Source organism: Phoenix dactylifera, chromosome 4 (genome assembly GCF_009389715.1).
Source record: "Phoenix dactylifera cultivar Barhee BC4 chromosome 4, palm_55x_up_171113_PBpolish2nd_filt_p, whole genome shotgun sequence".
In the NCBI taxonomy this organism is placed as follows: domain Eukaryota; kingdom Viridiplantae; phylum Streptophyta; class Magnoliopsida; order Arecales; family Arecaceae; genus Phoenix; species Phoenix dactylifera.
In genome coordinates, this window is record NC_052395.1 from 10753633 (window position 1) to 10780576 (window position 26944).

Below are 26944 nucleotides of genomic sequence, written 5' to 3' on the forward strand. Positions count from 1 at the left end.
GGGTCTTACACGTGTCGGGTCGGATTCATGCCTACAAATTTTGATCCGACGGGTTATTCGAGTCAGATCGGGTCCATGTATAATCTAAATCCGACCCAAAAAAATAAAACAGTTTTTCGTAATTTTTATTAAATATTATTTTTAATTCAAAAATGCTTTTGAGTGTTGTTTTTTAAGCCTTCCAAAAGCTCCCAAACGACCCAATCACATCAGTCCCATCCGACTGCTTATCCTTTTTCCCGATTCCCGTCGTGGGCCCACTCCGGGAGTCTTAAACGGCACTCCTTGGGCCTTTGAAAAGGAAATAAAAGGGAAGCTGGTGAAAGGGCCCCTGAATTCGGTTCTTCATACCATATCCAGAAAAAAATTTCCATTATGAAAAAGAAAAAAAAGAAAAGAGGATTCCTCTCTAGGGTTTCAAGTTGGGACAGTAGCAGCTTTTAATTTTAGAGTTTTTTGGGCTACGGTAAGGATATCGTTTGCTCTCACTCTGCTGCTCCCCGCATTTCCATACCCAATCTCACCTCTTATTCTTCACCCCTTCTTCCTCCCTTCTTTCAATTTTCGCAGGGTTACAGTGGATCGATCCAGAGGCGTCACCAGTGGCTGGATTCCGAAGCTAATTACCACATCGGAGCCGTTGGGGAACAAGGGTTAAGATTTTGCAACAAATTAACGACGTTGAGATTTGAAGCTCGCGAGCCGTTGTCTTTTCTGATCTCAAGTATGCACTTCTTTCTTGGGCAAATGATGTTTTTCGGTTTTTCTGAGGATTTTAATCGGAAAAATTTCGAATTTATTTTGCCCTTCCAAGTTGAATATAGAGAGATATCGGTGAAGGATTTTTTTTCTGTTCTTTTTCGGGGTCGGGGAGCGTCTAAATTCGAAAACCGTATGAGTGGCGTTTCGTAATTTGGTAAAAACTTGCTTTTTAAATGAAAAAGGGGTCTTGGCGTGGGATCGTGGTGGATGGAGGCGGTGAACCTGCTGCTTGCCGCTATTTCCGGGTTCGGGTTGTATTTTTGGCCCGAACAATGGTCGATGTTTTTACGCGACGATGACCGTTGGATTGCGTCACGCACAATATCAAAGCATCCCGAACTCTGTCAATCATCCGCCTGCACAGCTCTCGAAGTCGCCATTGCGCGATCGAACGGTGGCTTCGCCGTGAAGGAAGTTTAATCCTTCTTTCACGCGAAAGATACAACCTCTATTCCTATTTCCGATCGTATCGTTCCTATCCCTTCGTCCCACGACCGAAAGTATTGTCCCCATCCCCTTGTCCCCCGAGGCCACGACCCACTAGCCGTTAAGGAAGCCGTCTATTATTCGCTCCTCGTGTTAGCACCGTCAGATTGACATCAGACGGTATGTAAACAAGCATAGGAAACTTTTATGAGCCTTCCGAGTATAACCTTGCTCGCTCGATCTATGGCTTATTGCAATGATATGTTTTTTTTTTTTTGGCATTTTCTCTTTAATGCGAAAGACTTGGTAAATATTGAAAAATAGTGAAATTGATAGCCGCTTGCGACTTTTCGACTGCACCTGTACGCAGCGTCGGAAGCGCGTTGCCTTCGCCTGCCGTTGATTCCTGAGAAGAGGCAGGAACGCCTCCCCTCTCTTTCTTCACCCAATTAGCCCTCCGTTCAAATTTATAGATAGAAAGAAGGAAACGGTAGCGGAAGGCAACCGACCAACTCCCCAATCCAAGGCGTCGCCCATCCTGACGCGCAGACCTGGCTCTCTTACTATTCTTTACCCTAATAGAATCCCTTTCTATAGACTAAAATAAAAACTCTCTCACAGCTCACAGCAGTCCCATAATTTAATACCTGCAGGCTCCTCGTTTCCAGCCCACCTCCTCTCTCCTTGCACGGCCATTTGGAGGATCGAGAAGAAACGGGAGGAAAGAAAGAGGCGTCTGTTGCCAGATCTGATGCATCTATGAGCAGCCTCCGGCAGCGCACGAACCGGGGCGGCCGCCCGGCTGCCCCTGAGACCGCCGACGACGGAGCCGGCGCGGAGGCCTACAACATCATCCCCATCCACAACCTCCTGGCCGATCACCCGTCGCTCCGGTTCCCGGAGGTCCGCGCCGCTATGGCCGCCCTCCGCACCGTGGGCGAACTCCGCAAGCCGCCCTTTGTCCGCTGGCACGACGGCCTCGACCTCCTCGATTGGCTCGGCGCCTTCTTTGGCTTCCAGCGCGACAACGTCCGCAACCAGCGCGAGCACCTTGTCCTCCTCCTCGCCAATGCCCAGATGCGCATCCAGCCCCCGCCCGACAACATCGACGCCCTAGACCACTCCATCGTCCGCCGCCTCCGCCGCAAGCTCCTCCACAACTACACAGCCTGGTGCTCCTACCTCGGCCGCAAGTCCAACGTCTGGATCTCCGATTCCGCCATCCGCCGCTCCGCCGACCCCCGCCGCGACCTCCTCTATGCCTCCCTCTACCTTCTCATCTGGGGTGAGGCCGCCAACCTCCGGTTCGTCCCCGAGTGCCTCTGCTACATCTTCCACCACATGGCCATGGACCTTAACCGCATCCTCGAGGGCTACATCGACGAGACCACCGGCCGCCCCTCTCTCCCTGCCATCTCCGGCGAGAACGCCTTCCTCACCCGCGTTGTCACCCCGCTGTACACCACCATCAAGGCCGAGGTCGACGCCAGCCGCAACGGCACCGCGCCACACTCCGCCTGGCGCAATTACGACGACATCAACGAGTACTTCTGGAGCCGCCGCTGCTTTGACCGCCTCCGCTGGCCCCTCGACACCTCCCGCAACTTCTTCGCTGCCCCGCCCAACCCGAACCGCGTCGGCAAGACCGGCTTCGTCGAGCAGCGCTCCTTCTGGAACGTCTTCCGCAGCTTCGACCGCCTCTGGGTCATGCTCATCCTCTTCCTCCAGGCCGCCACCATCGTCGCCTGGGAGGGCAAGACGTTCCCCTGGCAAAACCTTCGGAGCCGCGACGTCCAGGTCCGCGTCCTCACCATCTTCATCACCTGGGCCGGCCTTCGCCTCCTCCAGTCCATCCTCGACGCCGGCACCCAGTACAGCCTCGTCTCACGGGAGACCCTCTGGCTCGGAGTCCGGATGGTGCTCAAGAGTATCGTTGCCACTGCCTGGACTATCGCCTTCAGCGTCCTCTATGCCCGGATCTGGACCCAGAAGAACCATGATCGCCGGTGGTCCTATGACGCCAACCAGAGGATAATTACCTTCCTTGAGGTGGCTGGCGTGTTCGTCCTTCCGGAGGTGCTTGCTCTCCTGCTATTCATTCTTCCATGGGTCCGCAACTTCCTCGAGAAGACCAACTGGAGGATCTTCTACGTGCTCACTTGGTGGTTCCAGAGCCGCATATTTGTCGGCCGGGGGCTGCGGGAAGGGTTGGTGGACAATGTAAAATATGCCCTCTTCTGGGTCGTCCTCCTTGCCGCGAAATTCAGCTTCAGCTACTTCCTCCAGATCAAGCCCATGGTCGCCACAAGCAAAGCCATATACAATCTTGTTGATATCGAGTACCAGTGGCATGAATTCTTCACCCATACAAACAGGTTTGCTGTGGTTCTCTTGTGGATCCCTGTCGTTCTGATCTATCTGATGGACATCCAGATATGGTACTCCATCTTCTCCTCACTTGCGGGAGCTCTGGTGGGGCTGTTCTCACACCTGGGTGAGATTCGAAATGTGCAGCAGCTGAGGCTGAGGTTCCAGTTCTTTGCAAGTGCAATGCAGTTCAATTTGATGCCGGAGGAGCAGCTGTTTAAGGACCGGGGTTCACTTCGAAGCAAGTTCAATGATGCGATCCACCGGCTCAAGCTGAGGTATGGGTTGGGGCGGCCCTACAAAAAGATTGAATCAAACCAGGTGCAGGCCAGCAGGTTCGCTCTGATATGGAATGAGATCATCGCGACGTTCAGGGATGAGGATATCATCAGTGACCGTGAGTTGGAGCTTCTTGAGCTGCCACCTAACTCGTGGAATATCCGGGTGATCAGGTGGCCATGCGTGTTACTCTGCAATGAGCTGCTGCTTGCTCTTGGCCAGGCAAAGGAACTAGAGGCGTCGGACCGGGGGCACTGGAGAAAGATATGCAAGAATGAGTACAGGCGGTGTGCGGTCATCGAGGCCTATGACAGTGTCAGGCACCTGTTACTGGAGATCATCAGAGAGGATACAGAAGAGCATGCTATTGTTAACCAGTTGTTTCTCGGGTTTGATGATTCCATTGGCGTGGAGAAGTTTACAGTGGAGTATAAGATGGCTGTTTTACAAAAGATCCATGCCCAACTGATAGTTCTCCTGGACACGCTAATCAAGCCAAAGAAAGATTTAAACAAATTGGTCAATACGTTGCAGACCCTTTATGACATTGTCATCCGTGACTTTCTTACTAATAAGAAGAGCACAGATGAGCTGAAGCAGATGGGGTTGGCACCGATGAGGCCGAGACTGCTTTTTGAGAATGCTATCGAACTACCCAGCACAGATAATGCGACCTTCTATAGGCAGCTGAGGAGGTTGCATACGATTCTCACGTCCAGGGATGCCATGAACAATGTCCCGAAGAACTTGGAGGCCCGGCGCCGCATCGCTTTCTTCAGCAACTCCTTGTTCATGAACATGCCCCGAGCTCCTCAAGTTGAAAAGATGATGGCCTTTAGTGTTCTGACTCCATATTACAATGAGGAGGTTTTGTACAGCAAGGAACAGCTTCGTACCGATAATGAGGATGGCATCTCCATCATATTCTATCTGCAGAAGATTTATGACGATGAGTGGGAAAACTTTTTGGAACGTATGCGGAGAGAGGGTATGGATGATGAGAACGAACTGTGGGTTGAGAGGTTGAGGGATCTCCGGCTTTGGGCCTCATACAGGGGCCAGACACTAGCACGCACTGTTAGGGGAATGATGTACTACTACAAGGCTCTCAAGATGCTCACGTTTCTTGACTCCGCTTCTGAGATTGACATAAGGGAAGGGTCGAGGGAACTTGCTTCAGTTGGTTCCTCAATGAGGCAGGACAATGATGGAGATGGTCTGGAGAATTCTGGTAAATCTCCATCATCACGGGTATTGAGCAGAGAAAGCAGTGGTGTGAGCTTATTGTTCAAAGGCCATGAGCGTGGGACTGCGCTAATGAAATACACTTATGTGGTTGCCTGCCAGATATATGGGACCCAAAAGGCTAAGAAGGACTCTCATGCTGAAGATATTCTGTATCTAATGAAAAACAATGAAGCTCTTCGAGTGGCCTATGTTGATGAAGTCCACACAGGGAGGGATGAAGTAGAGTACTACTCTGTTCTTGTTAAGTATGATCAGCAATTGGAGCGAGAGGTGGAGATTTACCGGGTCAGACTGCCTGGGCCTTTGAAGCTTGGAGAGGGCAAGCCAGAGAACCAGAACCATGCTTTTATCTTCACGAGGGGCGATGCAGTGCAGACTATAGACATGAATCAAGACAACTACTTTGAGGAGGCCCTCAAGATGCGGAACCTGTTGGAAGAATACACTCATTACTACGGTTCCCGAAAACCCACGATCTTGGGAGTTCGAGAACATGTTTTTACTGGTTCTGTTTCTTCTCTTGCTTGGTTCATGTCTGCACAGGAGACGAGCTTTGTCACCCTTGGACAGCGAGTTCTGGCAAACCCTCTGAAGGTGCGAATGCATTATGGCCATCCTGATGTTTTTGACCGTCTCTGGTTTTTGAGTCGTGGTGGTATCAGTAAGGCATCCAGGGTGATCAACATTAGTGAGGACATATTTGCAGGCTTTAATTGTACCCTACGTGGTGGCAACGTTACCCACCATGAGTATATCCAGGTAGGTAAGGGACGGGATGTAGGGCTGAATCAGGTTTCTATGTTTGAAGCCAAGGTTGCTAGTGGCAATGGTGAACAGACTTTAAGCCGAGATGTTTATAGATTGGGTCATAGGTTGGACTTCTTCCGTATGCTTTCCTTCTTCTACACAACTGTAGGGTTCTACTTTAACACTATGATGGTGGTGCTGACTGTCTATGCATTTGTGTGGGGGCGCCTATATCTGGCTCTCAGTGGACTTGAGGAATCAATCAAGAAGAATGCTGACTCTACCAATAATGCAGCGCTGGCTACTGTTCTTAATCAGCAGTTCATCATTCAGCTTGGCTTTTTCACTGCATTGCCCATGATTATAGAAAATTCACTTGAGCATGGATTCCTTCCTGCGGTGTGGGATTTCTTCACAATGCAGCTCCAGCTTGCGTCAATGTTCTACACATTCTCCATGGGAACTAAAACTCATTACTATGGGCGAACAATACTCCATGGAGGTGCAAAGTATCGGGCTACGGGACGTGGTTTTGTTGTGCAGCATAAGGGCTTTACTGAGAACTACAGGCTCTATGCTCGTAGCCATTTCATAAAAGCAATAGAGCTTGGGGTGATATTGACAGTTTATGCAGCTTATGGTGCTCTTTCGAAGAACACCTTTGTCTACATAGTCATGACAATTTCATGCTGGTTCCTGGTGGTATCATGGATAATGACTCCTTTTGCATTTAATCCATCAGGTTTTGATTGGTTGAAAACTGTTTATGACTTTGATGATTTTATGGACTGGATTTGGTACCGTGGCAGTGTCTTCACAAAATCTGATCAGAGTTGGGAGGTCTGGTGGTATGAGGAGCAGGATCATCTTCGGACAACTGGTCTTTGGGGAAAGCTATTGGAAATAATATTAGATCTCCGGTTTTTCTTTTTCCAATATGGGATTGTGTACCAGGTAAAAATTGCCAATGGGAGCACAAGCATTGCAGTTTATCTGCTTTCTTGGATATATGTGGTTGTGGCTGGTGGAATTTTTGTGATAATAGCTTATGCTCGGGACAAGTATGCTGCAAAGGATCACATTTATTATCGGGCTGTCCAATCCTTCATCATCATTCTGGTGATACTAGTTATTATCATATTGCTCAAGTTCACTAAATTTGAGATTGTTGACCTTTTTACAAGCCTTTTGGCATTTATTCCTACTGGTTGGGGCCTTATTTTAATTGCACAAGTGATCAGACCATTTATTGAGTCAACCTTGGTTTGGGATACTGTGGTTGCTGTGGCACGGCTATATGACATAATGTTTGGAGTCATTGTAATGGCTCCTGTGGCATTATTATCCTGGTTGCCTGGATTCCAGTCGATGCAAACGAGGATTCTCTTCAATGAAGCATTCAGCCGAGGTCTCCAGATATCCCGTATTATAACTGGGAAAAAGACTAATGCGATTTGAGGTATTTCTGTGCCCTTATTAAAATTCTAACTTTATTTTTGATTTTTCTGTATTATTCTCTTTGTATGCATTAGCTGTTGTGCAAATCCATAAAGACATGGTATAGATCATTGTTTTCAGTTTCTGAGCTTCTTCTTGAATTCATAGTTTTTGCAAACTGGTCTGTGATCTTATGATTTCTCCAACTCATGATTGCACTTTTAGGTTGCAACCTTCCACTCAAGATGATTATCATAAACTGGATTATGTACAAATATATTTAACGTTGAAGTCTATGTTGGCTGTTTATGTTTTCTTGTGCTTCCTTTTGGGTTAATGAATTGATGCTTTAAATAGTAATATATGGTAGCCAAAAATGAGAAATAAAAAGGTGATAGACAATTCAGTGGATTTACTTTGTAAGTTTCTTAAGAGCATCAACAAAGTCTTTTTGCCATTTATGAACATGAGGCAGCCTTCATACTTGTTTTTCTAATAAAAAATCCTCCTTTTTCTGTCATGTTTTGCGTAACCAGTTGTTGACTGCATCAATCCTGTTTAATTTTAGATCATTGACAGATTCATTATCTTGGCCCTCTTGTCTTGTTTTCTATTTTCAAGTAACTCTTAGAAGATTGTCCCAACCAGAAAAACTTTTTGATAGATGACCCACGTTGATGCATGTTCCAATTAGTGAACTCATAACAGTGGATCTTTGATCAGGACCATGCTTTCCCTATTCATTATTACCGATCATGTGTAGCTTGGATTTTGTTTCTTTCGATGCAATCTTGGGTTAGCATCACTTGTATCTGTTAAAAACTCTAAAATTATGTAGTAGTATAACCCCTCCATCAGTTTGTCGAATGTCTTGATCTTCTTGTTCAAATATGACTCAAATACAAATATGCAAGGCAAGCTTCTCAAGTCCTACATGTTCTGACCTTTTTGAGTCCTTGGCAAACTTAGGCTAGGTTACATCAAATAGGATCCCGGTGTTGTAAACAAGTAGGGAAGCTAATGCATAGAAAGCAGTAGAAGACAATATAACAAACTGAGAAAACTCTACTTCATAATGTCTTTTTTTTTCTTTCTTTCTTTTTTTTAATAATCAGTGCATTTGGTAGTAATGATGTAAAAAAGATGTCAAACATCAACTTAGCAGAATGATGGAATTATAAATAGGGTTTGCCCGACTAATATGTGGAACCAGTGAAAATGCTTTTATAGGTCAAGAGAGAGATTCCTTAATGGCCTTCTATTGCTAGCTTATACACATGCACGCGAGAGAGAGAGAGAGTTTCCTTAGTGGCTGCAGCATCTATGAATAGAATCTTAACGGCTAAGGATTCGATTCACACAAACTTGTGGAGCTCACTCCTGTGCCTCCTTTTTTTCCAGTCAAATTGATTATTTCTTCCCCCAAATTGCCTTTATAGATAGTTATGTTTGATTTTGTCATTTGGTCAAGTTATACAAGGCTTGCTTACCGATTCTACTTGTTAGCGAGATTTGTTTTCACATGTCAAAGGGGAAAATTTTTTTCTATATTGTTTTATAAGCTTCTTAACCACTAGATCAGCACATATTATGATAAATTAAGGCATTAGTTTGTAATCGTGGTTGGTTGGACTAGTTCAACCAACTTGATAAACCATTTTTCTTGTTTCTGTTGCCCAGTGTTTTCTGAATTCCTGAGATGCTAATCTTTTCTCAATTTGGTACCACTCTGTTTGATGCTATGGCTCTGTATTTTTTCTTTCCACTAGTATCTGTTACCAATCTTCCAGTATTATTTCACCAAAATTTTGAACACTTAATTGTGAGAGGTCAGAAATGGGTAGAGTTCCTTTTCCGTTGCTACACTTGGTTGGCGGATGTACCTATCTAGTTTCAAGAGATAGACTCGGCCTACAGAATACGTCTTTGGAATGGTGTGAAATACGATGAATATATTCCTGGGGGACTTCTCTTCATGCATCAACATTAACATCTTGGGTTGTTTTGGATGTGCTTTTGAATTATATCCTTTCTGAGAGACTGACATTTATATATTTCAAGTGGTGATCACAAGGCAGTTTGTACTTTGTAATGGCAAAATGATCTTCCCATGATTCAGTTTATGTTAACAAAAGTTCTGTCGTTTGATGCTGTAATGTATAGCTAACTGACAAAGAAGCTAAAAGAGGTTAGAGCTGAAAAAAAGACACTAGAGCCTTAAACTAGGAGTGAGATCTTGTGCATCATGTGTTTGGAGTACTGGAGTTTCAGATTGCAATATGATTTCTCAGCCATAATATAAGAATTTTATTAGGTGTAAGATCAGTTATCATAGAATAGATACCTCTGGTAATAGTTAATGCTTAAATTTTCAAGGCCCTTTACTAGTGACCCACAGCTCAGCTCCACTATTAATTTGTATGTCTTGGGTCAGTTTGGCAAGATAATCTGCAAGTGTTTAACTAACCTGAGAACTTCTTTTGAATTTGTTTGTACTGGAATGGACAAGCCCAATCTAGTCTGCTATGATTTAAGAGCTTTGGAAACTACCATCTTAACAATTATACACTGGAACATTCAATATCAAATAATACATTTGTTTTCGTCTGATGCTTCTGGTTCTGCAAAAGTGCAAGTTTTGATTCCAATGAAGGTGATGATTAGGTTATGACAATACATGTTTCAAAGATGCAAGTCTCCACACCTACCCAACCTCCCCCCCCCCCCCTCCTTCCCAAACCAACAAAAAAAAAGAAAAAAGAAAAAACAAGAGGCCTCGGTGAAAGATCTAGTAGTCTGCCTTCATTTATTGCCGTTTATGGAGATGCATCTTGATCTCCAATGCTCAAATTTTTCTACAACTGTATTCTTATTAGTTTTTTAGCATGAACAGTTGATGCCTTCTCAAATTTGCTTGTAAGTTCATCAAATGCCTTTCTGTATGGATCTTGTTTATAGAAGTCTATGCAATAGACTCCCTTGATCATATTACCATGGTATTATATGATTCTCATTTTATTAGCATCCTGATTTCTGAGAGTGATATATGTCTTGATGTCTTTAGTTTTTCAAAGTTTCAATGCTTGTAATGTTGTCTAAGTCTAGCCTTTAGAAGGATTTATCTCTAATATCTAAATTGGTTAATCCATCTGCTTTTTGATATTAATCTTAATCATGCAAGTTTATTAGTATCGAACCTCCCTTTCTTTTCCATTCTGGGCATGAAATTTCTAGCTCTGCTATTGTACGTGTGCTCAAATCAATTCTAGAAGTTTGTTTTGGGGAGATGATGTGATTTTCCACAGTGCTGACCATACGGATCAGCTCTTTGGCACAGGTGTGCTTGATAAATATAGGTAGGTCTTCCTAAGCTGTAACTCGAGCCTGGCCATGTTAGAGCATCCTCTTTCTAGTAAATTGAATGGCTATCGTTTCATAATGCAGTGTTGGGATGATTGCTGCGAAATCTCCTTATTCCAGTTACTCTTTCAATTAGTAAGCTCAAGCTCTGTTGTAGGATGAATCATATTTGGCTGACATGCCATCCTTGCTAACATTTTTTTTCCTCTAGTTGCCAGTCTATTCGTTGATTTTGTTTCTAAAGCAATCACCCATTGGAATTGCTGTCTTTTGTTACTTTTAATTCAGAATAGATTAAGTGGCAAGGACTTGTGGCAGATATCACACCATATGCTTATCAGTGCCAAATTTTGTCTTCTCAACTTATTAGGCTGCTTGAATGGTTACATTATGGGAATTAATGAGTATATTCAATTCAACCTTTGTAAAATCCTCTAAGCTGTTTAAGGGTAGACTTTGTCAGCAAGTAACAGATACAGACTTTTGCCATTGTTTACCATTAGCCACTGGAAGCTTTTAGCTGACTTGTATCTGGTAACTGTTTAACACAGTTTGTTATGAACATGCCACTGGTTGGCATAGCCGTGATTTATGCATTGAAAAATGGCTTCAGTAGCAGCAACTTGGAATTTGAGTTGCCAAAACCTTAAATGCTAGTCGACTTTCTTGTCTAGAAAATTAGAGCCCTTAATCATCAGTTCAGTAACTGTTGTTAGTGCGCTAAAATGTATTCAATATTTGGTAGCTTCTGAAATCTTTAATATGGTTACTGTTACGGGGAAACTAAGCCGCCATGCTCCACGTGACCGGCACGCGCGCCCATGAAGACTACGGCTGTCCTTTGATCCAGCAATCCGACCCCGAGTCGGACATCTTCGGCTCCACAGCCCGACCTCGAGTCGGCTGCCCTTCGATCCAGCAGTCCGGCCCCGAGTCGGACATCTTCGGCTTCGCAGCCCGACCCCGAGTCGGCTGCCCCTTAATCTAGCAATCCGACCCCAAGTCGGATATCCTCAGCACCGCAGCCCGACCCCGAGTCGGCTGCCCCCTGATCCAGCACTCCGACCCCGAGTCGGAGATCTCTTGATAACGACAGGCTGCTTCCCAGAGGCACGCCGAGGCCTCCTGCTCCACTACTCCCTGCAACGGCTGTATCCGATGCTGTTCCACGATCTCCTGTATCAGCCGTACAAAGCGGAACTCCACTACGCCCTGTCATGGCCGTACCCAGCGCTGCTCCACGACGCCCTGTAACGGCCATGTCAGTGGCCACTCCATCGCGCCCCACGATGACAAACCCCCCTGAGAGACCCCCCAGCCAGGTATATATGCGGCTGGGGGGAGAAGGGGGGTAAGCAATATCTTCCAGAGCACTCTCTTGCTTGCTATTATCATCTCTCCTCCTCCTCCAATCTCCTCTGACTTGATCGTCGGAGGGCCCCCACTACCCCAGTGGTGGTGCGAGGCTTGCTTGCAGGTTTCCCGGTGGAAGGTGGAGCACAATCAACATCGACCAAGGCAGCTCAGACGGAATCCCGTTCACACCGCTGTGCCAATCGTTCTCGGTTTGGACCACCAGCAACAGTTGGCGCTAGAGGAAGGGCCCGAATCTTAGAGCGATCATAATGGCACGGCGAGGTGGTCGTGGAGCTTCCAATGCCTCCGGTCGCGGGGCCTCTCGCGCCTCCGGCCGGGAGGCCGCTGCGTCTCCAACACATTCTCAGCAACACTCCACCGTTCCACCCCCGATTCAGATGGTCGAAGCCGCTCAGTTCGACCAGTTAGCCCAGCAGGTCCGCACCCTCGCGGAAGCGGTGCAGAACCTGCAGGGTGTGATGTCTCGGGCGCCGCAGCGGGCCCAGGAGCCGCTGCTCCCTGAGCGCTCACCTGTCCTCCTTAACCCGCGCTCCTTCCTCTCCCATGGGGAGGAGCGCCGGCGCGAGGAAGATTCTCGAGCACGGTCCATTCTGCCGGGACCGTCCCATCGAAGCTGCGCGGGGTACAAGAGGCGGGCCCGGGCGCATTCCCAGACCCCCCAGTCCTCAAGGAACCCGCGCTCCAGTCGGTCCCCCTCTCGGTGCTCCTTGTCTCCCACCCATCGGTCGCGCTCCCTGGACCGGCGGGTGGACAATCTCCACCGACAACTCCAGGTCCCTGAAGGGCCACTCTAAAAATCCCTTCGCCGACTTGGAGATCTCCTCCCAACCGGCGCTCGCCTCGAGGATCCTGCGGACCCCGAATCCGCCGGGGTTTAAAATGCCGGCGATCGAGCCCTATGACGGGGCGGCGGACCCGCGGGATCACGTCGAGAGTTTCAGGACCTTTATGCTCCTCCACGGAGCATCAGGTCCTCTCCTCTGCAAGGCTTTCCCGGCGACCCTCCGTGGCCCGGCAAGGGCGTGGTTCGCCGGCCTGGAGGCTAACTCGATCCAATCCTTTGATCAGTTTTACCCGCCTCTTCATCACCCATTTCGCCGTCAGTAGCCGGCGGCGACTGGTCTCCGACTCCCTCTTTGATGTCCGGCAAAATGAGGGAGAAAGCTTGCGGGATTATCTTACCCGCTTCAACAAGGCTACGTTGGAAGTCCGGAACCTGAGCCAGGAGGTGGCTCTTTCAGCCCTGAAGCGTGGCTTCCGAAAGGGCAGACTCACCTTCTCCCTGGACAAACGCCTGCCGCGGAGCTTCCCGGAGCTGTTGTCCCGGGCGAACCAGTATGCGGACGCCGAGGAGGCGGCCGCCCACCGGAGCAAGGAGGCCGCCGAGATCCCTCCAAAGCTCGGGAAGAAAAGGCGAAAAGAGGCACGCCAGGGGAGGAGCCCGACGCCTCAACGTCGGCGCAGAAGCCCGTCGCCGGCGAGGAACCACGGCGCCCTACGCCCTCGTTCTCCGCCCCGACGTTTCAACCGGTACACTCCTCTCCTGACTCCCCGGGCGCAGATCCTCATGGAAATCAAGGGGCGAGAGGACCTCCCGGTCCCGAGACAGATGAAGAAGATCCCTGGGAGGAGGCCCTCTCGGGCGTACTGTGAGTACCACCGGGACCACGGCCACGACACCGAAGACTGCTTCCAGCTTCGGGACGAGATCGAGGCTCTCATCCGCCGAGGCGTCTCGGTCGATACGTGAACGACCGACGTCCCCCGCAGACTCGCGTCCGGCCGACCCGGCCCCTCCGGAGCCTCGGGAGCAGAATCGACCCGTCGCGGGCGTGATCCATACTATCACTGGGGCTGCCCCCGGCCCGAGAGGAACGCGGGGGCTCGACTGAAGCATCAAGGGCAGCCGTCGCAAAGAGGCAGAGGGTCGGTAATGTAATCACTTTTTTGTGATGAAGATGTAAAGGGGGTTCAGACCCCCCACGACGACGCCATGGTGATCTCCCTCACTATGGCAAACTATGATGTAAGGCATGTTCTTGTGGATAGTGGAAGCTCAGCTGATATTTTGTTTTACGAGGCCTTCCAAAAGATGAGCTTGTCCAGACAATTGTTGCACAAAACATCCACCCCCCTCATAGGATTCACTGGAGACGCTGTCTCGGCCGAAGGTGTCGTTGAGCTGCCTGTGACTGCGGGCGTTGCATCCGCAGAGGCCACGGTGCGGCTCGGGTTCTTGGTCGTCCGTGTTCCCTCGGCCTACAACGCTATCCTCGGACGACCCGGACTGAACGCCCTTCGCGCGGTGGTCTCAACGTACCACTTGCTCATGCGGTTCCCCACGGCGGCCGGGATTGGAGAGGTCCGAGGCGACCAACCGACCGCAAGGCAATGTTTCTTAGCAACTCTCAAAGGGAAGAAGCCCGTAGAAGCCTTAAGCGTCGAGTCCCTCGACGCCAGAGACGAGGTGGCCTTGCGGCACGGGGAGCCGGCCGAAGGTGTGATCGAAGTTCCCCTCGAGGAAGGTCGCCCGGACCGGACGGTCCGGGTCGGCACCAATCTCGACCCGGGAGCTCGGGCTCGGTTGGTGGAATTCCTCCGAGCCAACGCCGATGTATTTGCCTGGTCGCGGCCGATATACCTGGGATCGACCCGGAGGTCATTTCTCACGCCCTCAACGTCGACCCAACCCACCGACCAGTAAGCAGAAGAAGAGACACTGTGCCCCGGATCGGATCCGAGTGGTCGACCAGGAGGTAGACAAGCTCTTGGAGGCAGGATTCATAAGGGAGGTCAGCTACCCCGAATGGCTGGCAAATGTCGTACTTGTCCGGAAGGCGAGCGGAAAGTGGAGGATGTGCGTCGACTACACCGACCTGAACAAGGCATGCCCCAAGGATAGCTTTCCGCTTCCGCGGATAGACCAACTGGTCGACGCGACTTCCGGATATCAGCTTGCTGTCTTTCATGGACGCCTTCTCCGGCTACAACCAGATAATGATGGCTTCCACAGGACGAGGAGAAAACTGCCTTTATAACAGACCGGGGGCTGTACTGTTACAAGGTAATGCCCTTCGGTCTGAAGAATGCTGGCGCCACTTACCAGCGCCTTCGTCAACAAAATCTTCAAAGGGCAAATCGGCCGGAACATGGAGGTGTACGTGGACGATATGCTGGTGAAGAGCCGCCATGCAGACCAGCACATCGCGGATCTGGAGGAGACTTTTGCCACCCTGCGGAAGTTTCGCATGAAGCTGAACCAGCGAAGTGCGCCTTTGGCGCTTTCGGCCGGGAGGTTCCTCGGTTTCATTGTCAACCAGCGGGGGATCGAAGCCAACCCTGACAAAATCAAGGCTATCCAAGATATGTCCCTCCGACCAAAGTGAAGGAGGTTCAGGAAGCTCGCTGGGAGGGTCGCCGCGCTCGGACGATTTGTGGCAAAGTCGGCCGAACGCTGTCAACCTTTCTTCAAGGTGTTGAAACGCCCGGAAAGACTTCCTCTGGACGACCGAATGTCAAGCAGCATTCGACCAGCTCAAGGAATACTTGGCGTCTCCTCCCCTGCTGTCCAAGCCGCAAGAAGGGGAGATGCTCTACCTTTATCTGGCGGTCTCCCCAACCGCAGTCAGTGCGGTACTGGTTCGGGAGAGGCAAGTTCCAGAAGCCTGTGTACTACATCAGCCGGGTCTTACGGGATGCCGAGACGCGGTATACGAAGGCTGAAAAGATCGCCTTCGCGCTGGCTCACCGCGGCCAGGAGGCTTCGCCCCCTATTTCCAGGCTCATCCTGTCACCCTCTGACCGATCAACCATGCGGCAGATCCTCAGCAATCCTGAGAATGCGGGACGGCTGGTTGAACGTGGGCAGTAGAACTTGGTGAGTTCGACATCCGCTACCAGCCCCGACCCGCCATCAAGGCCCAGGCTGCTACGCGGCTTCCTCGCTGAGTGCACTGTGCAGGAGGCGGAACCTAGGCCGCCGGAACCCCAGCCTCGACCTCCCAATCTGGACGCTTCACATTGATCGGGTCGTCGAACCCCGAAGGTGGAGGGCCGGGCTGGTCCTTACCAGTCCCGATGGAGTGATAGCCGAGTAGCCTTGAGGTTCGGATTTCCAGTGACAACAACGAGGCGGAATACGAGGCCCTAGTCACAGGACTCAAACTCACCAAGGAGCTCGGCATCCGGCGTTTGAAGGTCTTCACCGACTCCCAGCTGTGGTCGGGCAGGTCCGAGGGGAGTTCGAGGCTCGGAGCCCGACCATGCAGAGCTATGTCTGGAAGGTGCAAGCACTCATTTCCGACCTCCGGCAGTGTTGACATTCAGCAGGTCCAAGAAGCGAAAATGCCAGGGCCGACAGGCTGTCCCGCCCTTGGTGGGCGCAGACGCGCCAACTTATCGAGGGCGATCTACCTGGAGACCCTGGATGCCCCGAGCATCGCGAGGCCGGAGCGGTGATGGCGATTGATCCGGAGCCATCTTGGATGGACCCGCTCGTCGCCTACCTCGCCGAAGGGATCCTCCCAGAGGCGAAGATCAAGCTCGGCGACTCGTCATGAAGTCCGCCCACTACGTACTCTATGAAGGGAGGCTGTATCGGACCTCGTTCACCGCCCCCTCTTAAGGTGCCTCCGCCCCTCGGAAGCGGCCTACGCCCTCAGCGAAGTCCACGAAGGCATCTGCGGATCGCACCTGGGGCTAGGTCCTTGGCGCATAAGATCATGAGGCAAGGCTATTATTGGCCTACCTTGTTGGAGGACTCAAAGGATCATGTACGGAAATGCGACGCCTGCCAGCGCCACGCCAACGTCCAGAGAGTCCCTTCTGTCCCCTTGGCACCAATCACTGCCCCTGGCCCTTCGCCCAGTGGGGAATGGATATCCTCGGACCATTCCCCGTCGCTTCAGCTCAGCGGAAATTTTTGATTGTTGCAATCGACTACTTCACCAAGTGGGTGGAGGCAGAGCCGCTGGCCACTATCACGGGAGGTGCAAGTCCGGAAGTTCGTGAAGAACATCATTGTCCGATTTGGGGTACCTCGGGTCCTCATCTCGGATAATGGGCGACAGTTCGACAACAAGCATTTCCGTGACTTCTGCGAGGAGTTCGGGATCGAGCATCGGTTCACATCTGTGTCGCATCCCCAAACCAACGGCGAGGCCGAGGTCACAAATCGGACAATCCTCCAAGGAATCAAAGCGCGAATCGGTCGGATGGGGCAAGCTTGGGTCGAAGAACTCGAGAATGTCCTTTGGGCGTATCGGACCACGCATCGGACCCCTACCGGGGAGACGCCTTTCAGCCTAACCTATGGCACGGAAGCCGTTGTCCCGTGGAGCTCGGACTCCCTCACCTCGGGTGGCCGCGCACCGACCCGAGGCCAATTCGGAACAACTCCGAGGGAACCTGGATCTCTTGGAAGAAGCGAGGGAAATGCGCAGGTTCGGATGGCGATGTATCAGCGGAGGGTGGCCCGATATTACAACTCCAAGGTCCGACCGAAGCTTTCAGAATCGGAGATCTGGTGCTAAGGCGAGCTAAAGCATCTCGACCTGCGGAAGGTGGGAAGCTAGCGCCAAATTGGGAAGGCCCATATAAGGTTCGCTGGGTAAACCGACCTGGCTCCTACCAGTTGGAGGCCCTAGATGGTCGAGAAATTCTAAGGAGCTGGAATTCCGCTAACCTGCGGATGTATTACCAGTAGAACGACGATGCCAGAAAGACAGTTCAAAAATGTATAACACTTTGCATTTCAATAATTTCTGGTTACAACGGCGTGCTCGGTGATTACAAGGAATTCCCAGAGGGGAATTAGGGTGTAAAGAAAGTAAAGAAGAGGTGGAGACTCCGAGGAGCTGAAGATCTGGATCCCGAAACCTCCATCTGAAGCGGTTGCAATCCCGTCGGAAGTGGGTGCTTCCAACGGAGCGCCATCGGCGTCTCACGAAAGAGACGAAGAGCCGGCGCGGATGAAGAAGAATGGACGAAGAAGAAGTCCACATGCCTCCAACCGGAGGCGCCATCCACGCCCCACGAAGAGGATGAGGGAGCCGCCGCCGACGAAGCTCCCGCTGCCTCCAGAGGAACGCCACCTCCAAGGATATTCCGGTCCTCCCCCAGTGTTAGGGGAGAGAAGGAGTACAAGGGGGAAGAGCATATGGAGGCGCGGTCCCCGGATCAGGCGTCTGGTGCAGAGCTCAATCGGGAGGCTGAACTTCAAGGAGGGGAGATGTGATCCCGGATGAAACGCCTAGAGCGGAGTTCCGCCGGGGAGACCCTCCTGCTGATCCCAGATGAAACGGCTAGTTGGTTGAAGTCGCGAGGGGCGCGCCTCCCGTTCCTTCGGCAGGAGTCTCTCAGCCATGCGCCGAGAGAGGTCCACGATCCATGGCAACTGAACAGCTCCGGCTTGGCAGGCTCCATCGCACCTGCACCTATATTTATAGCCAAACTGCGGCCCCCCGGTCGTTCCGATGCGGGTGGCTCCAATAAATGCGGGCGCATTGAATCCGGAGCCGATCCGGCTCTCGAGGCGTATCTTCCCGCGATTTCCTAAGCGTCATTCTCCTTAATCGCATTCTTTGTGCAGGACACTCCGGGTGGCCTGTACCCCTAGGTCCACATCTCCGCTCGCGCCCAGGCCGCATCCGCCTCGAAGAACGCGCGCATCGCGGCCGCTTAACTGACACTCCTCGCAAGCAGCAACTGGCGATCCGATTTCCCAGGTAACGCATCAATTAGCGTTTAATGCCCTTCTGGTGTTCCCCAGGCACGCTTGGAGAGGAGAAACACGATCGCAGCTGGCCACGGAGAAACCCGTCGGGCGCAAGCGACAGCGCGCATGGCCAACGAGCGGAATTTCCCGAGGCTCGGCCCTCGGATGCCAGGCTAACCCGATGATCATCCCGGGAGCAGACTAGCCTGAAGCCCCGACCGGTCGCCTCGGCTTGCGCCAGCCTTGGCCGACCAACGAGCGGAATTCCCGAGGCTCGGCCCTCGGATGCCAGGCTAACCCGATGATCATCCCGGGAGCAGACTAGCCTGAAGCCCCGACCGGTCGCCTCGGCTTGCGCCAGCCTTGGCCGACCAACGAGCGGAATCTCCCGAGGCCAGGCTAACCCGATGATCATCCCGGGAGCAGACTAGCCTGAAGCCCCGACCGGTCGCCTCGGCTTGCGCCAGCCTTGGCCGACCAACGAGCGGAATCTCCCGAGGCTCGGCCCTCGGATGCCAGGCTAACCCGATGATCATCCCGGGAGCAGACTAGCCTGAAGCCCCGACCGGTCGCCTCGGCTTGCGCCAGCCTTGGCCGACCAACGAGCGGAATTCCCGAGGCTCGGCCCTCGGATGCCAGGCTAACCCGATGATCATCCCGGGAGCAGACTAGCCTGAAGCCCCGACCGGTCGCCTCGGCTTGCGCCAGCCTTGGCCGACCAACGAGCGGAATCTCCCGAGGCTCGGCCCTCGGATGCCAGGCTAACCCGATGATCATCCCGGGAGCAGACTAGCCTGAAGCCCCGACCGGTCGCCTCGGCTTGCGCCAGCCTTGGCCGACCAACGAGCGGAATCTCCCGAGGCTCGGCCCTCGGATGCCAGGCTAACCCGATGATCATCCCGGGACAGACTAGCCTGAAGCCCCGACCGGTCGCCTCGGCTTGCGCCAGCCTTGGCCGACCAACGAGCGGAATTTCCTGAGGCCTAACCCTCGGATGCCTGGCTTAGCGCCGGAAGAATTTCCTGAGGCCTAACCCTCGGATGCCTGGCTTAGTGCCGGAAGAATTTCCTGAGGCCTAACCCTCGGATGCCTGGCTTAGCGCCGGAAGAATTTCCTGAGGCCTAACCCTCGGATGCCTGGCTTAGCGCCGGAAGAATTTCCTGAGGCCTAACCCTCGGATGCCTGGCTTAGCGCCGGAAGAATTTCCTGAGGCCTAACCCTCGGATGCCTGGCTTAGCGCCGGAAGAATTTCCTGAGGCCTAACCCTCGGATGCCTGGCTTAGTGCCGGAAGAATTTCCTGAGGCCTAACCCTCGGATGCCTGGCTTAGCGCCGGAAGAATTTCCTGAGGCCTAACCCTCGGATGCCTGGCTTAGCGCCGGAAGAATTTCCTGAGGCCTAACCCTCGGATGCCTGGCTTAGCGCCGGAAGAATTTCCTGAGGCCTAACCCTCGGATGCCTGGCTTAGCGCCGGAAGAATTTCCTGAGGCCTAACCCTCGGATGCCTGGCTTAGCGCCGGAAGAATTTCCTGAGGCCTAACCCTCGGATGCCTGGCTTAGTGCCGGAAGAATTTCCTGAGGCCTAACCCTCGGATGCCTGGCTTAGCGCCGGAAGAATTTCCTGAGGCCTAACCCTCGGATGCCTGGCTTAGTGCCGGAAGAATTTCCTGAGGCCTAACCCTCGGATGCCTGGCTTAGTGCGCGGAAGAATTTCCTGAGGCCTAACCCTCGGATGCCTGGCTTAGTGCCGGAAGAATTTCCTGAGGCCTAACCCTCGGATGCCTGGCCTAGTGCCGGGACTGGAGATTCCTGAGGCTAACCCCGGAGCCCTGGCTAGTGCCCGGGAAGGAATTTCCTGAGGCCTAACCCTCGGATGCCTGGCTTAGGGCCGGAAGAACTTCGAGAGTCAGGAGTCGGCAAGACGCTGCCAAGAGTTAAAAAGAAAAAAAAGAAGAGGAGGAACGAAAGCGAGATGAAGAAACATTGCGACTTGTATTAATTTCATTGTTTCAGGGCCAAGGCCATCACAATTTGGGCAAAACGCCGACATACAAAAAAAAGAGGACAACGAAAGGTACAAGAGGTCAGCTTGGAGGAACCCCCGGGTCGGGGAGCGTCGGGCTCGTCCGAGGGGGTAGGGGAGCGGTAGGAGAATCAGCAGGCGATGGCGCCGGAGAGGAGTCGAGAAGGGAAATCCCACTCAGGTCAACTTCGGGGTACTTAGCCGACAACCCTTGCCAGGCCCTCCTCGAAGCCTAAGATGAAGGATTCGGACCCCGCGTCCGACGCGTCACGGACGAACTCGTCAGGACTGACGATAGGCCCGTACCGCCTCCGACATATCACGGGTGAACTCGGCGGACTGACGATAAGCCTGTAGTACCGCCTGGCGCCCGATCTCCGCTCTCTTCTCGGCCAGCGCCGCCTCTGCTCGCTCCCGTATCTGAGCCTTAGCCTCCAAGACCTTCGCCACAAATCCGGTCTTCAGCCTCGGAGGAGACCCTCAGCAGATTAGCCTGAGCCTCCTTATGTTCGCCTCGGCAGCAGTGCGAGCGGCCTCAGCTTCCTCCAGGCGCGAACGGAGCTCTTGGTCGTTCGCGGCGGGACCTCTCCAAGGCTGACTCCAATTCGCCCAGTTTGGCTTCAAGAGACCGGGTTCGGTGCGGGCGCTGTCGGCAGACCGCTGAGCCTTCTCCCACCTCTCTCGATAGTCCGCGACTTCCGGGACTGCTTTTCAGCTCGTTTCCTCCGCCTTCTTAACCCTGCTTTCGAGGCCCGAGGCGACTTTGAGTTCCTCCTGAGCTCCAACAGTTGCTTCTCGAGGCGGCGAAGCCGAGTGCCCGCTCTTCGGCCTCCCGGAGCCTCGCCTCGAGGTCCCCGGTCGTCCTGCCCGCCACAGCCTGGCCTCCCTCTTCCACTGCTTTCAGTCGGTCCTCGCCTTCGCCAGAAGCCCCGCCTGTTCCTTGTAGCACTCCTCTAGACGGATCATGTACTGGGCGAGCTAAGAGATAGGAAAAAGTGAGGGCGTCAGGCGGAGAACAACAGAGCTAATAAATGGTGAAAAGCGGCCAGAAGAACACTCACCGACATGAGACAGACACAGCTGGCAGCCCCGACGTCAGAGACCCCCAACTCCCGGACCCGCCGACGGTCCTTCTCCAGCAGCACTGTTTCGATGAGGTTTCGGGCGCCATCGGTAGTGAAGGCCGACCCCCGATTTCTCCCCGGAGCCGGATGGTGGTTCTGCAGCCTTACCCTTATCCATCGCCTGGGGAAGAGTCCTGCTGACTGTGCTCGGGGCGGGGGTCACTCCAGGAATTGATAGGGCCCCGCTCGGCCGAGGCCTCGGCGCGTCCCTACTCGAATCATCAGGAGCCGGCTGAGTCGAAGGCCGGGCCGGGGACCGATCACGTCCGACCCGTCCGTCTCGAGCGGGCTCGGATGATACCTCCGGAATAGCGGCAGTCTCACCACCGGAGGGCTGATACAGCGTCAGCTGCCGGTCCGTGCCCACGGCGTCTCCCTGATCGGTGGGCCCGGACTCGTCGGTCGGTGTCGGAGGCACCTCCTTGCGGGACTTCTTCGCCAGCGGGGCCCCGCTCGGAGGAGCTCGTTCTCCTCCGGACCGCTTTCCAGTAGGGACGACCTACCAACAGCCGGTCCCTTGTCCGACCGCATGATGTCGTCAATCTCTGCAACAAGAACGAGATGGTCGATGGGCTGAGAAACCGAAGGAAAGAACGAGACGAAAGAGGAGAAAAGAGTCAAAAAAGAAATGGTGGCGGGCTCACGGTCGGTGGGGACCGAGCTCCAGACCGACATTCACCAAGGTATCCTCGGAAATAAGGCGGGCCACCGGGGGAGCTGGCCCCTCGCAACCAACCCCTTCAAGGCGGCCAAGCCATCGGATTCCTCCCTCGACAGTCTCGATAGGCCGATCGGAGACTTCATCGGCGTCTCCCAGGTCGCCCTGATTTTCCAAGAGGGATCTACATCGATGAAGAAGAAACGCTCCTTCCAGCCGTGAATGGAGGAAGGAGCCTCTTTGACGAGGCCGCACCCTCGCCGCGCCGCAAAGCACCACCACCCTTTGTCCTGGGGGTGGCCACTCAGGCTGTAGAACTCCCAAAAAACATTCAGAGTGTCCGGGAATCTCGTGCATGCGGCAGAGAACCTGGAAGACCGTCAGGGCACGCCACGAGTTCGGCACCAGTTGCGTCGGCGCAACTCTTAAACCCCGGAGTACCTGCACGACTAAGTCCGAAGGGGAAAAGCGGAACCCGGCCTGGAGAATGCCCTCATTGATGGCGATCTTCCCTGGAGGAGGATGGGACATCCTCTCCTCAGGCCCCGGGAGCGTAACGTTGCAGGCCTCGGGAAGGTGGTACCGAGCCACGAGTTTGTCTAAGTCTTCGGCGACCAGCTCCGACTTAATGTGGTCCGCTCTCACTTCGCCCATTCCTAATGGCCAATAAACCTACGGTCAGGACGGGGACAAGAAGGGGAGAAAGACCGGGACGACTGGGGTACACTAGTACAAAAGGAGAAAGTATGGAGAGCCCTAAGTAGAAGAATGGGGTAACTCACCGGAAGAGAAGGAAGAACGGCTCCGAGAGCGTCAAAGGAGAAGCAAGCGAACAGCCCGACGGCAACAACGGCAGCGCAAAGGGGAAACTCGAAAATGTCTGTAAAGAGGAAGACGGACGGGGGAGGGCCCCCGGTTAAATAGGCGGAAAGGCGGGTGATGCCTCGATGACGCCAGAGGACGCCTGGCCGCCGAAGGTCGCTCGCGCCCCAAAGGCGAATCGACACCATTAAGGAAGGATGTCCGCCGAAATCCTCAGACTGCCAGGTCAGCAACAACCGCCATACGCCATAAAGAAGGCGGAGAGCTCGAAGCGCGCGCGCCTCTCCGAGGGATGGCGGCAACCTCGAAGCATCACTCCCTTCACCCGTTCCCCTTCGGTTCCAGGCTCGGAAGTGGGGGGCTACTGTTACGGGGGAACTAAGCCGCCATGCTCCCACGTGACCGGCACGCGCGCCCATGAAGACTACGGCTGTCCTTTGATCCAGCAATCCGACCCGAGTCGGACATCTTCGGCTCCACAGCCCGACCTCGAGTCCGGCTGCCCTTCGATCCAGCAGTCCGGCCCCGAGTCGGATATCTTCGGCTTCGCAGCCCGACCCCGAGTCGGCTGCCCCTTAATCTAGCAATCCGACCCCAAGTCGGATATCCTCAGCACCGCAGCCCGACCCCGAGTTGGCTGCCCCCTGATCCAGCACTCCGACCCCGAGTCGGAGATCTCTTGATAACGACAGGCTGCTTTCCAGAGGCACGCCGAGGCCTCCTGCTCCACTACTCCCTGCAACGGCTGTATCCGATGCTGTTCCACGATCTCCTGTATCAGCCGTACAAAGCGGAACTCCACTACGCCCTGTCATGGCCGTACCCAGCGCTGCTCCACGACGCCCTGTAACGGCCATGTCAGTGGCCACTCCATCGCGCCCCACGATGACAAACCCCCCTGAGAGACCCCCCAGCCAGGTATATATGCGGCTGGGGGAGAAGGGGGGGGTAAGCAATATCTTCCAGAGCACTCTCTTGCTTACTATTATCATCTCTCCTCCTCCTCCAATCTCCTCTGACTTGATCGTCGGAGGGCCCCCCACTACCCCAGTGGTGGTGCGAGGCTTGCTTGCAGGTTTCCCCGGTGGAAGGTGGAGCACAATCAACATCGACCAAGGCAGCTCAGACGGAATTCCGTTCACACCGCTGTGCCAATCGTTCTCGGTTTGGACCACCAGCAACAGTTACTATAATCTTTATAGCTTTTATTGCTTCTTAAAAGAAACATTATCAAGGACTTGTCTTGGCTAAAGGTAAGCATTGCCTTGTCACACTGCATCACCCTTAAATCAGCTCAAGCAGTATACTGTTCATGATATTGCACGAGCCATAAAAATGCAAATGTTTGCATGCTGCAGATCTTGGTTTTAATCTGGCAAACTTGATAATTGCTTTGCCCATAAAATTGCCTGATGGAGATAGTTTGTAGGACAACAATTCTTTCAGAATGATGAGGTGGGTACTGGATCCTGGTTGGATTGCCTTTCAGCTTTGTAGGACAACTTTATGAAGAGTCTATGGATGATCTGAAGATGGTTGCAGCATATTGCTTCCTTGGCATTAATGATGACTGCCTCTCTACTAATCATAACTTTTACTCATGTTTGCTTGATCATGAGGCTCATTTTAGATTTACCATTATTCATTTTGCCTCCGGTATGAGTAATCATGATGTTATCAGAGATATTCCTCCTAAGAAAGAGAGCAAAATTGTTCTCTGCTACTTAGCTCAATTTGTATGACTTGTTTCTCATATAACAAGCATTATAAATCTAGTGCACTGATGATTTGTGATCCTCCACCCTGGGAATAAGAATTACAAAGGTATTATTCCAACTAGATGGGCCGGGCCTTGCTGAGCTTAGGCCAAGCTTTGCCCAAAGCTCAACACAATTCAGTTAGGCCCGAGCCTGGCCTGGCCTTTGGGCCTACCATCTAGGCATAAGCCTGGTCCTTACTTAGGCCTCAAGCTCGGCCTAAGTATATTGTCAACAACTTAAGATAAAAAGCCTAAACATGAATAATTTAAAATATGTTGTCAATTCAGGGCCTAAATTACACTAACAAAAGCCTGGTCCTTACTTAGGCCTCGAGCTCGGCCCAAGTAATCTAATAATTAACATATGTTGTCAATTCAGCATCTTGTTGTTTAATCATCTGGAGATTTGTTTACAAGTGAAATTGTTGAGATTGACCTGTTACTTTTGTTAGTGAAGGTGCATCGTCGATTCTATGAAATGTATCATTATTGTTCTTACAGTTGTGTCTTTAATAAACCTACATCATCTGCAGTTCCAATTACTTGGAAGATTTGAAGCCCCTCTTAATTGAGGCTTAAAAATCTTGTCGTCATGCTTGATCTCATAATTCTAACTACTTTTGGCTGTAAGTTGAGTCTTGCGGATTGCTCTTAGAGTTGTGAACTGTACTTACTGGAACCAAGAAAAGTGCAAGGTTTGTTTAGTGTACTTGCGGACAGCCTAGTTGCTTGTGACCACATAAGCCCCAAATGGAAGAGACGAAACTCTTCATGTAGTTTAGTATTAACTGGTTCTTATTTATTATGTACTAGGTTCTGGAATTCCACACTTTTATACTCTTTAGCTAATTAAAACCTTTCTGGCGATCAATATGCTTTCACATATGCTTGTGGATATGCACTTCTTGTAAATAATTAATCACCTCTCACGTTGAGCAGCTCTTTGTATGGATGCTTCACTCAAATCACTTTTAGTAGCTGGTGTAATTTGCAATTCTCCTTTGTCTATTACGGTGTCCATTTTGGAAAGTATGGCGAGTGCCTATCTTTGTGTGCCAGAAAATTAGAACTTAAAAGGATAGGTTACAAGTGACTTCTTGAATCAAGTGATTCTGTATTGACAATTCTTTTGTTTAAACATGGCAGTCATGATGTTTAGGAGCTGTTTCTTTCTCTCTCTCTCTCTTTTCTTTCTTTCTTTCTTTTTTTTAGATGCAACATTTTAGCAGCTTTTTCAGTCTGAACTAATGCTGAAAGAAATTCTTGCAGGCTTGGAGCTTCTTGAGCTAGAGTAGTAGAGGACTCCCCTTTCTTTTGTATAGCTAGTGTCAGCTTTGTTTGCTCGAGCTGGGAGTACTTGTTTTCTCACTGTTTCATCTGTTATTGTATCTTTTGAATTGGTTATTCCTGTTCATATGCAATCCTTCTGATGGTGATGCAATTATCTTATTATAGAACATATTGGCTGCATTTCTCATAGGCTAATTTGTCTTCACATAGATTCAGAAAATTTAGCTTTTCTGCATAAATTTGAAAATATTTTCACATTTTGGATATCTGGAAAAGTTAATTAATTTGTTCATTTTTCTCAACTTTCAATATCGACATCTGCCTAAGGGTTTCAACAGCGTTATGCATGAGGATCATTGACAGTGATGTACTTGGGAAAAGGCATATAATTTTCTTATTTTTGTCATGTGCCAAGAGAATCACACTCACTGCATCATTTATGATAACTTCAATTTGTTCATTTTCTCAACTTTTAATATCGACTTCTGCCTAAGGGTTTCAACAGCGTTATGCATGAAGATCATTGACAGTGATGTACTTGGGAAAAGGCA

The 26944-nt window shown here is 51.6% G+C and overlaps 1 protein-coding gene and 1 non-coding gene across 3 annotated transcripts; both read left to right on the plus strand.

The window, feature by feature from the left end:
- Window positions 1-517: 517 nt before the first annotated feature.
- On the plus strand, window positions 518-26690 carry LOC103722939 (callose synthase 12-like). 2 transcript variants are annotated; one of them, XM_039125526.1, is made up of 3 exons: window positions 518-724; window positions 1842-7288; window positions 26373-26690. In XM_039125526.1, exon 2 carries the CDS (start codon window positions 1948-1950, stop codon window positions 7285-7287), a length of 5340 nt encoding a protein of 1779 aa, XP_038981454.1. In that variant the 5' UTR covers window positions 518-724; window positions 1842-1947; the 3' UTR covers window position 7288; window positions 26373-26690. The 2 variants fall into 2 exon arrangements, with proteins under 2 accessions (XP_038981454.1, XP_017702112.1); XM_017846623.3 differs by lacking the exon at window positions 518-724 and having other exon boundaries at window positions 1556-7288.
- LOC113460979 lies at window positions 4910-4990 on the plus strand. The gene has a single exon (XR_003382820.1). It is a non-coding gene; the product is annotated as a small nucleolar RNA J33 (small nucleolar RNA).
- Window positions 26691-26944: the final 254 nt, after the last annotated feature.